Source organism: Typopeltis vanoorti, chromosome 4 (genome assembly GCF_054136105.1).
Source record: "Typopeltis vanoorti isolate ZY-2024b chromosome 4, IOZ_Tvanoo_1.0, whole genome shotgun sequence".
In the NCBI taxonomy this organism is placed as follows: Eukaryota; Metazoa; Arthropoda; class Arachnida; order Uropygi; family Thelyphonidae; genus Typopeltis; species Typopeltis vanoorti.
In genome coordinates, this window is record NC_143552.1 from 160722856 (window position 1) to 160739471 (window position 16616).

Genomic DNA, 16616 nt, shown 5'->3' on the forward strand with positions numbered 1-16616 from the left:
GAATGCCAAAGACAGAAGAGAGAAAAAATAAAGAGATAGAAGCTAGAACTAAACAAGATGAGAATTAGTAACGGACTTATTATGAATGTTCAACAAGGTGAGAATTAGTAATGGGAATATTTTATTATGTATGTTTAGAGTTATTTGCAAAGTTAGAAAATTTAATTAAAGGCAATTGGTAACTAGTGTTTTTTTTTTTTTACTTTATTTCTTACTTCTAATCAGATCAATATTAAATACATATAAAATATTTATGTTACCTCTGTGATTGATGTCACACAACTTACTTGGTGATGGTAATAATACACACACTTAGAATCCTATCTAGTACAGTCGGTATCGTGTTGGCCTTGCATGCACAAAGTCCCCGGATCGAGTCCTGCCCAAGGCTTGTGAATCGTGATTTCCGACTGTTTACTGGGGAGGCTACTATCGTGTATGGTAACACGGTGGGGAGTTGGGGTGACCTGTCTTTTGGTCTTTTTATTGCTGCTCTTGGTGCAAAATTTATTACAGCTGTTATTCAGTTTACACTGATTTCAATAAATTAAGATAAAGAAAAAAAACACAACTCAGAAACTGTATAATGAATTTTTATTCAATTCAGTGAAAAGCAGTATGATATGAGATGTGAAAGAAACACCCACAAAAATTATAAATAGTTTAATTCAGTAACAAATGGGTACATAAGACAATGGTCAAAAGCAATTCAAAATGAGTTTGTTGAATATTTCAATAAGGAATTTGGTCATCCCTCACAGCAATACTGTGCTCTCAATGATGTTTCATACTGTTTATAATTGTATCCAGGAGCTCAGTTAGTAATGACAACCATTTTTGTAGAAAGTTTCCGGTGTTGTGACCACATGTTTTTACATAATTAACGAGTTCAATAAAATAAACAAATATCGCCAGCAAAGGTTGGTCGATTGGTAGAGCCTCTGCTACTAATGGCTCACGCAAAAAGTTAAGCAAGTTTGAGCATGGTTAGTAGTTGGATGGGCATCAGTCGTTTGATGCTGTTGGTTGGCACACTCTCCCTCGATGAGTCTTTGACCTACCTGGAGGTGTCACATAATAATAATAATCCTACAAGTTTTGCATGGTACATGCAAATAAGTAACCAGAAAAAAACAAGAAAAAAAAACTTTGAATTAATTGCTGTATACATGTTGGAACAATGCTAGTTGTTGCTGTCATGTTGTGGCATCTCACATGTCATATACTGGATATGACATAAGGTACTATTGTTATCTCTTGTAGGAGGTTCATTCAACTGACCATATATTTATCATGCTGAATCTTAAAATCCTTAACACAGTCTGCATGAACAGCATATTCCAGCAGTGTGTTCCACTCACTCACAATTCTTAATGTGAAAAAAAAAATCTACTCCTTACATCTCTCTTCACTGCACTCTTGCACAACGTCCAAGGATGGTCTCTGATTCTTTCCCTCTCACCTGCTACTCTTTTTCTAATCCCCTCTGTATTAATCTGATAAAATCCCCTCACTAACTTAAACAATCTCTATCATTTCACCTCTTTTCTTTCTATGCAGTAAACTCTGTAATTCATATTCCTTTAACCTCTCTCCATAGACAACATTTTAGAGTCCTGATATTGTCTTAGTCACTCATCTCTAGACCTCCATTGTTTTCACATAACATTGAAAAATAGGTGACCAAATATGAGCATAATAATCCAAGTGTGGTGTGACTAGTGCTTTATACAGTGGCACAACCACCTCCTTATCCCTACATGTCAGCGCACCTCTTATCATATCAGCAGTACGATGTGCAGTCTTTACAACACTTGCACCATGCCCTCTAAATTTCAGTCTGCTGTCATCCATCACTAACAAAACTTAAATGTCATCCATTTTTTGCAATATAGTGCCATCAATATATTTAGTATGCAGCCTTATATCCCTGCACTCCTAAATGCAACACCTTGCACTTATTAATATTAAAACTATAACCCCATTTATTTGTCCAAGCCTCTTCCTTCCAGCCTGCATTCCAGTAATTAAAGTCTCCTATCAGGATCAGATCATCTTTTTTTACATGTTTAACCAGTTTGCCTAAACATTTCACAGTCAGTTTTCTCTACATTCCCCAGCCTATAACATCCTTCTATCAGATATACTGGTCTGTTAATTTCAACTTTATACTACACAGATTCAACATCTTCATGTGCACTGTCATTTTGAACTTCCACACTCTGTGGACACAATTCCTATGCACTCCTTAACAGTACTCCTCTTTTCACCTTCCTACCCTTCTATTCCTAACATTACATCATCCTCAGACAACCAAGTTCCACTTATACGGTTACCTTTGGGCATACTAACTCAATCGAAACAAACTCAGCTCTCTTATTTTGAATTTTTCTTATATTTTGTATATATACATAACAATCCCCTTCTCTTTGATGCCATTCTATCAATATCAATATTCTCTACTCTAGCTGCTATACCACACCTTCGGTCTGACCACTCCATTTCCCTAATCCAAACATTGATTGCCATTCATATCTGTCTCATCACCACCTTTATGCATTCCATCATGTTGTTCTGCTGCAGTCACTTTTCTTCTTTCTTCTGCCTACCCTACATTTGGCTGTGCTATCCTGCTTCACAACCTTGAATATTAGCTACACTAACTTCTTGATTCTGTACCTTTTCAGCAAACAATAGCCAACATCAAACTCATTCAAATGCAATCTACTAGCTTTAAACCATTCCAACTTCCCTTCAAATTCATTCCACAAATTCACAAACTAATCCCTTTGCCTCACATAACTCAGCCATCTTTCTTATTCATTATCTATGCTCTGCTTCTCAACTCACTATTATCATATCTGGGCAACATGCTAGTGACTTTCCTAATAACACTATTATCCTTTACCTCCCTCAACAACTTCCTCAAGTCTCTATCAATTTTTTTCTCACCATCTCCATCATTTCCACTAACACTTCCATCTGATTTCTGTTTACTAATGGTGACTCAGGCTCCCATTTCGAAGCACTCTAACCTATCACGATAATGATGAAAGGTTAGAGCTCTTAAAGTTATACATGAAAAGTATTAAGGTATGCAGAATGGAAGGGCCTTCAGTGATCTTTCATTCTTGTGTTCCTGTAGTAGCCTCAAAATAAAACTAATATTACAGATGATAGAAAATGCAAAGAAAGATTGTCAATTTCCCCTCTCCCCTTTTTTTTTTTTGTACATTGTTGTGCAATGTTATTTTTTATTACTTTCAGAACTGTCTGGTATGAACTCTTATATGGCGAATGGCCATTCCGTGGACAGCCTCCAGAAGCTATAATTTGGCAAGTAGGAAAAGGAGTGAAGCAAACCCTTGCTAATATTCAAGCATCACGAGATGTCAAAGTAAGAGTTCTATATTGTTTAGCTAGTGCTTTTCATCAGTCATTTCACACTTCTAAATCACTGCTAGCTAGTTATACTACTTAATGCTCATTCCCACAAAATATTATATAATACTTAAAATTATGTATTTACTTTAGATGTTTAAAAGAATTTACTCAATTGGTAATTTTATTGGAAATAAATGTCATATTTAAAATAGTTTATTGAGACTTACAGATCTGTGCAATGTTATTCACTTATTTACCAGAAGATGCAAATCTAAAACAAAAATTGGAGTTTTATTGTTGATATCATCATGAAATTACTGAGATGTGCTCTCAAGGGGTGTACAGGATATTATGATAGTACTACATGAAAAATTTACACCATTACTAACTTCCAGTCAACAATTTTCCTCCAATCTGCTATCTGTCAAGACTCCAACATTATCAGATCTTATATTTCTGTCTCCTGAGGTACTTTTTACTGTATCAATCTACCTATAACAATATTATATCAATATATAGAAGTTATAACAATATTTTTTATCTTTGCAGTCAACATTCTTGTTCGAGGCCACATTAAAAGTCAGAGGCACATCATCCATATGAGTTATCTGAGAAAGTTCAAAATTGTCTTCTTTTCTAGCATTTGTGATGAATCTGAAACTCAATAATTTAATTTTCGAATTTCTCTGGCTTTTTTGTGTAGCTGTAGCCTGTGTAGCTCAGTGGATGTGGCATTTACACATCATGGCGCTTGGCCGAACGAAGGAAGACTTGGTTTCAAATCTAGAGCAAATTTTTCTTAACCTTTTTTCGACCAGTTCCCGAGTTAGTCAATCTCTGTCACGGGCAAGTGACAGATTGACTAACTCGGAAATCCGGGTTTTTCGTCCCGTAAATTCAAGTAAATCTATCATAGAACCCTCAAGGGGTGTACAGGATATGATAGTACTACATGAAAAATTTACACCATTACTAACTTCCAATCAACAATTTTCCTCCAATCTGCTATCTGTCAAGACTCCAACATTATCAGATCTTATATTTCTGTCTCCTGAGGCACTTTTTACTGTATCAATCTACCTATATCTTGGTCTCCTTCCTCTGGATCTTTTTCCTGCCAACCTGGCAGAGGACACTTGTTTTGCTCATTTTTCCTCTCCCATTCTGTTTAAGTGATTATCCACCTAAAATTAGCTCTGCTAACACATTCCTGTATGCTAACAATCTCAAATTCTTTCCTAATATCCTCGTTTTTAATACAATATTGCCACTGATGCCATCTGTTCACACCCCTAATCTTTCTCAGGACTCATATCTGTGGTCTCTAGTCTTTGGTCAAGTATTTTATTTCTAACCCAGTTAAAATTAAGATAATAATAATTTAAATAAGTTAAAATTGGTGTGAACACTGTCTTGTATACCGCTAATTTAGCATTTTGACTAATTTCTCTCTTATTCCATATAAAGTTATTCAGTTGACCTCCTACCATACCAGCTTTATTGAATCTGTTGTCAATTTCCATATTTAATTTATCATCTTCACTAAAATTGTGCCTAAATAGCCGAAATGTTTTACTTGTTCGAAGTTTTTCCACTTGGTTATACTATAAATTAAAGATACCAAGAAATTATGTACTTGGTTTAATCCTTTCTCCAAGTGTAAGCAAAAAAAAATTTGCTTACACTTTGCTTACATGACCTTCAGAACTGCCCCAGACATAGGAAGAGTTATGGCATTACTGTAGTCTTTATATTGAGAGGGATGTGAGAAAGTTTAAGGGACATAAAATATAGATACAGATGATATCGTTTTTTTTTGGCATTGTAACCATTGAACATGAACTTGCCTTTATTTGCCAAATCTTGCTGTCCAATGGTTATAATGCCAAAAAAAATCTACAAATTATCTGTCCCTTCCACTTCTTCACATCCCTCTCAACATAAAGACTACAATAATGGCATTACTATGACTTATTTTTAATGGTATTAACAACACCAATGCACTATTTCAAATCATCATCAGAGCACAGCATGTGTTGTGCTCTGATATGCAACATATAATATGTAAGTGAAACAATACAATTGTAATAGACAAAAGATCTAAAGTCCTATTTTATTTCCTACCTCTAATGTTGTAGGAAATAAAATAAATAAATACAGCTATGTGGGAGTTGCTCTTAAGATAACAATCTCCCAAATTTTTGGCAAATTAATACAACCATATTTGTTCAGGTTACGAGAATTCTTCATAGCCATTGCTGACTCAAAAACTAATCTTTTAACACCAAAAACATGCTATTTAAAAGCTGTTACAGATCCAAAAGATTATTTTTTGAGTCAGCCATGGCTTAAATTGAAGATAACAAGAAATTATATACTTGGTTTAATCCTTTATCCAAGTGTGAGCAAACAAAGTTTGCATCTGAAATATAATCAGGACTAGGGCAACTCGTATAAAGAAGCTAATGATTTCACATCACTTGCCTTTAATTTATAGTATAACCTTTATGCGACTTGCCCTAGACCTGATTATATTTCATAATAAAGTAATACGTAAAAACCACAGTGAAATCTTTAATTAGTAAAAAGACAGATATTTCGTACTAAAAATAATAGTACATCTTCAGTGTCTGTAACAGTAATAGGAATAGAATACAGGCAAACGTTCGGTGGATCACCTATTAAAATACGATTTTTACCGCATGCTAGGAAATAATAGAAATAACAAATTTAATCTATTAAGATAAATGGTTTTTTTACTTAAGATAAAAGTCTCCCAGATCTTTGAGAGAGACATACAGTCATTTCTATTTAAATTCGGTCGGTGCAAGATAGTTTCACAACTTTCTTTGAATAAGCATTCGTATTTGAATCTGTATCTATGGAGGAGAACTGTTTTATCCCACTGGACACTATGAGTAGAGTCAATACTGTGCTGTGCCAGACCAGACTTCAGAGGTTTGTTATAATCAATATAATATTGATGTTCTTTTATTCTTTTTTTAAGAGACATCGCATTTGCAAGGTATTTGGTAAATGGCAGCCAAAGATAGAGAAGACAGTTTATCCTTTGTAGAAGGTAATAAAGAAGAAATTTTGTTGATAGGAATATATATTGGAATCAGTTGATACTTTTTCAGAATTCTACCTATAGGTTCTGAGATTCCTGGAATGTACGGAATAGGAACTCTGCAGACTGTTGAAGAAACTGTAGGTGTTGGAACATAAGAGTCAAGTATCTGTTGGATTTGATTGGAGTTGTAATCATTTGATTCCATTAACTATTTAATGATGGAAAGTTTTTGTTGTAAGATTATTGGGGAAGAGCAAACTTTATGTGCTCTATCAATTAGAGATTTAAGAATGCTAAATTTTTGAGACATGTGGTGCACAGACTTTTTATGAATGTATCTGCCAGTAAAAGTGGGTTTTCAAAAGACGCTTGTAGATAAGGTACCAGAAGACGTTCTAGTAAGGAGGATGTCCAAAATGGTAAAGTACCAAAAAAAATGGTAAAGTACCACAGGTTTTCTTTTTCCATAGTGAATTGGATGCGTGGGTGAAGGTTATTTATCCATTGTAGAAAAGTGGAAAGTTCATCTTCAGTGTGTGTGGCCAAACAGCAAAAACAACATCGACATAACGGTACCAAAGAGATGGGTGAGGATGAATGGATGAGAACATAGTATCTTCGAATTGTTTCAAATAGTAGTTTGCCGAAGGTGGAGACAGAGGGCAACCCATGGCAGTACCTTCAATTTGTTTGTAGATTTTGTTTTGATAAGCGAAAAAACAATATCCAATAATTCTTCATTAAGAACAGCTGAAATGTCTTCTTCAAGAACTGATATAGAATTGATATTAGAAGCTAATTCTTTTTTGGCAGTACGAAGTTAATTATGAATTAAGAAAAAACTTGCACATATATAAATAGTGGGCTCCAGTCCTTCACGGGGAAGAGTTTACTAAACTAACAGGAAAATTAAGAAATTTATCGGTTCTACAAGGTAAACTTCGAGCATGGATTGCCTTCCTCAAAAGTGCCACGATACTAAAGTTATTCCCACTTTCGCAAGATTTAAAGAAACAATTCGGTCTCCTGGAGCCTACTCTATTTATATATGCACAAGTTTTTCCTTAATTCGTAATCAACTTCGTACTGCCAAAAAAGAATTAGCTTCTAATATCGATTCTATATCAGTTCTCGAAGAAGACATTTGTCCTGTACTACCTATCGTAAATTGCATTGACTCTCCAACTTATCGGATTGTAAAAGTATTATCACGTTCCTTAAGTGCTCTCACTGGTCATTCCAGATCCTATATAAAAAAACTCAACAGATTTTCTTGAAAAAATCAAGGATATAAAAATTACACATTCTGAAATATTGGTCAGTTTTGACATCATTTCTCTGTTCACCAATATCCCATTAACCGACACAGTCAATTCATTATATGAAGATTATCCTCCAGATATCGCAAGGATATTCGAATATGTCATCCACTCAGGTTATTTCAGTTGGAAAAACAAAATCTACAAACAAATTGAAGGTACTGCCATGGGTTGCCCTCTGTCTCCACCTTTGGCAAACTACTATTTGAAACAATTTGAAGATACTATGTTCTCATCCATTCATCCTCAACCATCTCTTTGGTACCGTTACGTCGATGATGTTTTTGCTTTTTGGCCACACACTGAAGATGAACTTTCCACTTTTCTACAATGGATAAATAACCTTCACCCACGCATCCAATTCACTATGGAAAAAGAAAACTCTGGTACTTTACCATTTTTGGGCATCCTCCTTACTAGAACGTCTTCTGGTACCTTATCTACAAGCGTCTTTCGAAAACCCACTTTTACTGGCAGATACATTCATAAAAAGTCTGTGCACCACGTGTGTCAAAAATTTGGCATTCTTAAATCTCTAATTGATAGAGCACATAAAGTTTGCTCTTCCCCAATAATCTTACAACAAAAACTTTCCATCATTAAAAAGTTAATGGAATCAAATGATTACAACTCCAATCAAATCCAACAGATACTTGACTCTTATGTTCCAACACCTACAGTTTCTTCAACAGTCTGCAGAGTTCCTATTCCGTACATTCCAGGAATCTCAGAACCTATAGGTAGAATTCTGAAAAAGTATCAACTGATTCCAACATATGTTCCTATCAACAAAATTTCTTCTTTATTACCTTTTACAAAGGATAAACTGTCTTCTCTATCTTTGGCTGCCGTTTACCAAATACCTTGCGAATGCGATGTCTCTTAAAAAAAGAATAAAAGAACATCAATATTATATTGATTATAACAAACCTCTGAAGTCTGGTCTGGCACAGCACAGTATTGACTCTACTCATAGTGTCCAGTGGGATAAAACAGTTCTCCTCCATAGATGCAGATTCAAATATGAACGCTTATTCAAAGAAAGTTGTGAAACTATCTTGCACTGACCGAATTTAAATAGAAATGACTATGTCTCTCTCAAAGATCTGGGAAACTTTTATCTTATGTAGAAAACCATTTATCTTAATAGATTAAATTTGTTATTTCTATTATTTCCTAGCACGCAGTAACAATTGTATTTTAATAGGTGGTTCACCGAACATTTGCCTGTATATTCCATTCCTATTACTGTTACAGACACTGAAGATGTACTATTATTTTTAGTGTGAAATATGTCTTTTTACTAATTAAAGATTTAACTGTGGTTTTCACGTGTTACTTTATTATTTTATTACTATGCCACAGGTTCCACTAAAAATCAAAAAAATCTGATTATATTTATGGCAAAAACTTTTTCAGACTGGGAGATCTGCTGCTACAGCTATGGTCAGTTAGGTCTAGTAGACCATGCCTTGGATACCTTACACAGAATCAGATAGAAAAAAATCACTATGCTCCATCACAGCAAATACAAATGTAAAAGTCTCTTTTTAGAATCTGCAGCAGACTTAAAAAATCTATCCTAAACCCTTTCTTGACAGAGAAATCTAATAAATATGGTTGTGTTAAATTTCCCAAAGTTTGAGAAACTTTAATTCTTAGGCCTTCTGCCCAACATCTAAAGGCTGGCTTATAGCACCCATGGAGGGCATCCCTCATAGAACTTGAGTCTTTATTTATTCTATCTCATTTCTTCCACTTATTGTTGTTTTTGTGTCTTGTGTGTGTTATTACAATTTTAACATCGTATTCTTAACGATGTCTCTGTGACTGAGATGAAATATTGAAATCAATTAAACCTGTTGTTTAATTATTTCTCTTTGTGCTGTAAATTATTCCATTAAAGTGCAACATGACAGGAGTGGAAAGAATATGTAATAATCCCATTGCACAAGAATGGTACAAAGTTCGGTGTATCCAACTGCTGCCCTATTAGCAATGTTCTCTCTAAGCTGTGTATGTGCAAAATTTTTCTTTCAAAATTTTTAATTTACAGCCAGTAATTTTTTAATGTATTATAAAAATAAATTACACGATCAATCATAGTGGTTCCATCTCCAGTTTTGTCTATCGAAAGCCGACCTTTTCATTTCGCCACATCCACAACTCTTCTGCTCATCATCATCCTCAAAAATTTGGCATCATCAAATCACTGGTATCCAGAGCACACCGATTTTGCTCCTCTGAGGAATCTCTAAAACAAGAATTGGAAATAATCAAAAACACAGCCATTCTAAATGGATACAATCCTAAAACTACTCAAAAAATCATCAGCCACTTCTCCACACATCAACCTCGACAAGAACAAGCCCATAGGATTCCCATGCCATATGTCAGAGGCATCTCAGAGCGACTTTCAAAAATTATGAAAAAATACAATCTTGCTGCGACCTACAAACCCATCAACCAGATCTATAACTTGTTACCTTCGCCTAAAGACAAACTCCCACCTCTGTTGCTACCTAGCGTACGAGGTACCATGCTCCTTTAAACTGTCATACTATGGGCAGACAGGCAGATCTGTTTCTTAAACGCATCTCTGAACATCAAGACCACATCCGTCTCATCAAGCCGCAGAAATCCGGCCTCACCCAACACGGAGTGTCATACAGGATACCAGTAGATAGAATTATTCCTTTTATGTAGGGCAGGGAGAGGACAAGAGGGCATCCATGGAAGATGAGAATGAATGCAATGAAGAAGGGAATAAGAGCCTAGATTTTTCTCTCAGAGTGGTGCATGACTGGAATAGATTTCTTTTTTGAGGTTGTGAGTGCAGATTTGTTATGTACCATCCAGTGATTTCTGACTCTTGGTGATCTTGTGAACAAAGGCTCTTCATTTCACTTGACCTCTTGTCTTTTCTTTCAACAGCTGTAAGTTCGTGTAAATTCCTTTATGTTGTCCATCCAACTCTTTTGCAGTCTTCCTCTACTGCCTTTTCCAGTGATTCATCTGTTCACATAATATGCCCAAAGTACATTAACTTCTGTTTCGATCATTGCCTCTAAGGAGCATTGTCTTTATACTCTCTGAAACTGTCTTATTAGTCAATCTTGCAGTCCATGGGATTCTTAATATCTCCTCCATGCACATAATTCAAATGAATTAATTTGCTTTCTGTCTTTCTACTTAATAATCCAGCTTTCATATCCATATATCACCTGGAAATATCATTGCTTTGACAATTCTAACTTTTGTAACTTCTAATGCTTTCTCTTTCATAATTTTTGTTAAGTTTAATGTAGGTTTTTTTTTCATAGGTTTTTTCCCCCATGGCTATCCTTCTTTTAATTTCATCTTCACATTGACCATCATTTCTTATTTGTACCCCAGTAAATCATAACTCTTTTTTTTATCACCCTCAATCTTAAATTCATCCAAATTGCCAAAAGCTCTCACTTTTGTTTTGCTGATGCTTAAATCAAGCCCAGCTTTTTTACATTTTTTGCTTAGTTTCTGCTATGAGGATTGTATCATCTGCATATCTTAAATGATTTATTTTTCTGCTCAGTCTTATTAATTCCTGCTGGGTCTTTGTCTAACTTGGCCATTCTCTTAATATATTCACTATAAATATTTTTTAATGTTTATCTTTTTAGATTGTATTTTGGTTTAACCAATAGGAATACAATTTGGTCGGCTAAATCCCAAATTGCCAGTCCATCCTCGTTCATTCAGTATCCAGGTAGATACCCAACAGGGTGCACCATGAGAAGGTGAGGATTGGACATTAGGTCAGAAACCCTGGTTGGTTCTCCGCATTCCTTTAAAGGCTATGTGGAGGTCTCCTCTCAATTTTACAGCTTTGACCCTTAAGCACCTCTTAACCACCCAAAAATTTTTCATGTAGTACTATCATATCCTGTACACCCCTTGAGGGTACATGGCAGGAATTTGATGATGATGATGATAATCTTTTTAGATAAAGTGACCCTATCACACACTCAAGCACTGTCTGTTTCCCTAAAGACTGTTTTTACTGAAGCTTCTTGGTTGTTATATGTCTCTAATCAAGAGAATTAGATGCTCAGGTATTCCCATTGATCTCGCACATTCCAAAGTCTGTTATGAGTTGCATGCACTACCTGCACAGTCTGAGTCCAGGTAGTGTGAATTCAAGAAAAATTATGACAGCTGGTTGGGGATGAAGGGGTGGCTCCCTCAATGAGTTCCTGACTTCTTGAAGATCTTCCATAACATATAGTAACAATAATATCTCTTCCATCTGCCTTTCCATTTTTTGATAATGTTTTCCAACTCAAGTACTGATGTGTGATCGCATACCTCTTGAACATTTTCTATCACTCTTCTGTCACTGCTTCTTTTGCTTAACAATCTTTCACAGTAATCACTCCAGATATATAGAATATCTGGAGTGATTACTGTATCTTCAGTTTTCATGCCACATTTATCATCTCTGATTTGTTTTATGGTACACCCTTCATTTCTAACCTTTTTCGAAGAAACACATGTAGATAGACATTGCAGTTATTCATAACTTTGCATTATGAACAACATAAAGAGAAAAAATATAATCAATTTATTGAATTTACTAATGTTTTGCTGGATTTTTTACCCCAGTTCTTCAGAGCACAAATTACGAGTGTGACAAGCACACAGCACTCAAGTAGATAGTTGTGGAAACAGTTCAAATTTTTAATGAAAAAGAACTGATATCCTAACAGGACACACTCTTGAGACCTGATAATCATAAAGTTAGTGTGGAGAAGTTGCATTGTATTTGGTCTTGAATGAGTCTTCCTCAGACCTTTGGCAATTTAATTCAGCCATACTTGTTGAGGTCAGAAGTTCTTCATAGCCAATGCTGATTCTCTGAAACATATTGAGACTTCTTGATTTTACATATAGATGATTGTGAATGTAATTCTTATGTACTTCAAAGCAGATGTTAACTGATCCACCAGTCTGTCCAAGCAGGCTGAGCTGCAGGCATAATAAATATTACACTCCAGGATGTGTAAGAGGATGTTAGGAGAAAGGATGAATGTGGTTTAGATCAGTATATTTTTACACTTTGTATTGACTATGAAACTCCCCCAACCTCTTCTAGTATTGCTGCATGAATTTGTTAATGTTCTAATAAGGTGCCCTGGAGGATACCTTGTTAGAACATTAGTTGTTTGTGGTTACAGTTTGAATTTTTTCTACATCTACCTCAGTGATGTGTGGTCACCATACTTGTAATTTGTGCAGAAAATGCTTGGTACAAAAACCTAAAATATTATTAAATTCAATAAATTCATTGTATTTTTTCCTCTTGGTGGTGGTCATATCGTGAAGCACTGTCATGAGCCTTCAAAACATTTTACCACCTTCCTTTTATCTGCTATATTCTTACCAGTCTTTCCATAACTTTTGTTTAGCTGCTTTTACACAGTGCTTCACCTTCTTGTGTTTTTCTCTTTATTGTCTCAGTTCATGCTGCCTTGCCAGAAACTTTCAATATCCTTTCCTCTTTTCTAGGACTAACACTTTGACTTTTTATGTCCCTCCCATGGAGTTCTTATTTTTCTTTCAGACAATTTCACCTCATACCTCTTTGGCTGAATGAGTTAGCTTTCTTTTGAGTTTGCCACTCAGTCTCCAAGGTGTGATTATTGATTTAAAATTCCTTCATTTCTGGTGGATGATTGTTATGGATGATTTCAATTACACAATATTGATTGGAATAAAGAGTTAAAATCAGAGAATAAGGTGAATGAATATTTTTGACTTCTTAAAGGACTTAGGCAATATGTAACGGAGGGCACACAAGCGTTAAGAGTCTTAGATCTAATTAAATCAGTTATGTCTAGTTGTGAATGGAGTGTCTGATCTTCTCCTGGTTCGTGAGAGTGACCACGAAGTGATTACATGGGTTGCAGCCAATCATACGAGAACTTCTATAATGAAGAGATATGTGGAACTACAAGGCTAGTGGTTATTAAAAGCTAAGGAGACAACTGAGAGCTAAAGCATACAAAGAGAAGTTGAGTGCAAAGGAGACAGATGCTGTGTGAGCATTGAGCAAGAGCTTTTAACAGCAGCAATGACAGTGTATTCCAAAGGTGAAAAAGCTAAACAAGGCAGAATTAAATGGATAAATGAAGAGATTAAGCATGAAATCTGGAAGATGAAGGTACTGTGGAATCAACACAAGACGAATGTCAGTAATGATTAATTGCATGAAGAGTACGAAGAGCAGGCCAGGTGGATTACTTGGTTCTTGAAGACAGCACAAATGTGGTATGAGAAGAAATTAGCCAATCAAGCTTAGAAAAATTTTGGTGAGTTCTTTCAATATATGGCAAGTAGAAGAAAAAAATGGGAGGATGATGCTAGTTGATCACACTAGCAGATTGGTAACCAGTATAGAGGATATACTTGAAGTATTCAGTAATCAGTTTTATCTTCGTGAAGGCAACATCATGTGTTAAGAGTCTTAGATCTGGAGGAAGGACTGATAGCAAATGAGCAGGAAGTATATATGGAATTAATGGTGCCTTTATGGCCTTTGGCACACCTGTTTAACATAAGTCTAGCAACAGGGTGACTCCAGTAGGAAGGGAAAGTGTAAAAAATTGTTCTACTTTGCAAAGTGGGGAATAACACTGAAGCTACAAATTAATTATAGGAAAATCTGTGTGTGAGGTTTGGTAGAGAAGGTGGTGAGGACTAGGATTCAGAATTGAGTTTGATAATAGCAGTATTCTTTATGGTGGTCAGCATGGGTTTGTTAAAGGGAGGTCATGTTTCAGCCACCTACTTATGTATTACAACAAGATGACAAATTCACTCAATAAAGGAGATGCGTATATGATGATGTACTTAGATTTTTCACAGGCCTTTGATAGACTGCCACATGACAAGCTAGCAGCTAAATTGAAACAGGTGGTATTAGATAACGGACTACTGAGATGGATAGCTGATAGGCTGTCAGACAGGTATCAGCAGGGTATGTTTATGGGGAGTTGTATCCCAAAAGAGAAAGGTCATTAGTTTAGTGCCACAGGGATCTCTTTTGGGACCATATTGTTTAACTTATGTGTTAATGCCATTGGGACCAGCTTAACTGGAGATATGCAGCTGTTTTTCCAATGGTGAAAGTTGAGAAGAACTATGAGAATAGAGCAGATGTTGTGGCCTTGCAGGAGGATCTGAATAGACTGAGTTGGCAAATGAGTTGGAGCTGTCGGATTAATGTTGCAAAGTGCATGGTCTAAATTTGGTAGGCAAGGTTTTGATGCAGGGTATACAATTAATGGAGAAATTTTAAAGGAGGTGGGGGTGATGAGAGATCTGGGAGTGATAGTTGACAGAGATTTGTAGTTTAGGGGTCATCACATTGCTAAAATTGTAAGGACCAGCCTGGTTGACCAAGTGACTAGAATACCCACTCTCCAACCAACAGGCTGTAGGTTCAAATCCCACTATGGACATAGATGTTGGTGATTATCTTTAGATGGAAGATGAATTTCATTGCCCGGTGTGAGACCACCACCCCACTTATTAGTTGCCTGAAGTGGTTTCAAAAAGTTCCGTGTTTGGTCTCTAGAGCAGGATTTCCAAACTATATAAAAAATAAATTAAAAATGCAAAAATATGTATAAAATTGATATAAAAAAAAAAATTTAATTTAACCCACCCATAGTACAAAATGTACTGTACGTTTGCAAATAGCCGTTCATGGATTGGAGTAACATAGGGGAAAAAAAATGAATGTCCAAATGGATTATGGCAATAATGAGGAGGACATTAACATGCAGAAGCAAAGAGGTTATAGTATAAGGTTTTGATCAGGCCACAGATGAATTTTACAGTAGTCCATATGGACTACTCTGCAGAGATTTGGTTGCCTGGTTTTTAGGGCATGAAGATGTATTGGAGAAGATCCAGAGAAGATTTAATAAGTTCGTGCAGGCCTATGGAATGTCAGATATAAAGAGAGATTGAGAGAAAACAACTTGTGAATAGAAGAAGAGGGGATATGATTCAGACATATAAGTTGGTGAGGGGTTATTACCAGATTAATGTGGTGGGGATTTTTCATAGAGTAGAGAGAGATTCAAGAGTAGAACTAGATACCATCCCTGGAATCTGTATAAGGAGGAGAGTGAGAAATAGGTTCTTTGCATGGAGAGTGATTGGACTCCATTGCCTGAAAGTGTGGTTAGTACATAAACTGTGAATAGACTTAAGACATGGTTTGATTTATCTTTTTTTCATAAAGAAGAATGAGTCCTTTGACTCCAAAGAGGTCAGATGTTAATAATAATAATAATGTTTTCTCATAATATTTCTATACCTGAATCTAGCTCATTAAAAAAAAAAAGCTTTGACTTTGATTCTTTTTAAGACTTCATGATATGCTTTTATTTTCATTATGATATTCTGTTTCATCCTGCTCAAATCTAATTGGTGATCACCTTGTCTTTTACATTCCCTGCATACTCGTGTGTCATGAACTAGCTTGAAGATATCACTATCAGCAGTAACATAGTCAATATGACTTTTCTTATTTCTTGTATCTTCTCTCCTTGCGAATTTGTGTACATATATTTATGTTAGAACATGGTGTTTGTAATGATTGGTCCATGCCCTGAACAGAAATCTAGCAAGTACTTACCATTATTATTAGCTTTGCTCTTTTCTCTGAATTTTTCCAAAACATTTTTATATATATAGTATTCATTTCCTAATCTGCTATTTAGATTGCCAACAAGGACCATCTTTTCATTTTCTTTTTTTCTTTGTCAGCTTCCTTCTCTAATGACTCA

General features: G+C 35.5%; 1 protein-coding gene across 3 annotated transcripts in view; it reads left to right on the forward strand.

The window, feature by feature from the left end:
* LOC150107798 (kinase suppressor of Ras 1-like) overlaps window positions 1-16616 on the forward strand; it is a 441142-nt gene that overhangs the window by 401335 nt on the left and 23191 nt on the right. For all 3 annotated transcript variants that reach the window (XM_090391553.1, XM_090391555.1, XM_090391554.1), the window contains exon 18: window positions 3268-3397. In XM_090391553.1, the coding sequence (XP_090247679.1) occupies window positions 3268-3397 (130 nt within the window). The remainder of the gene's footprint in view (window positions 1-3267; window positions 3398-16616) is intronic.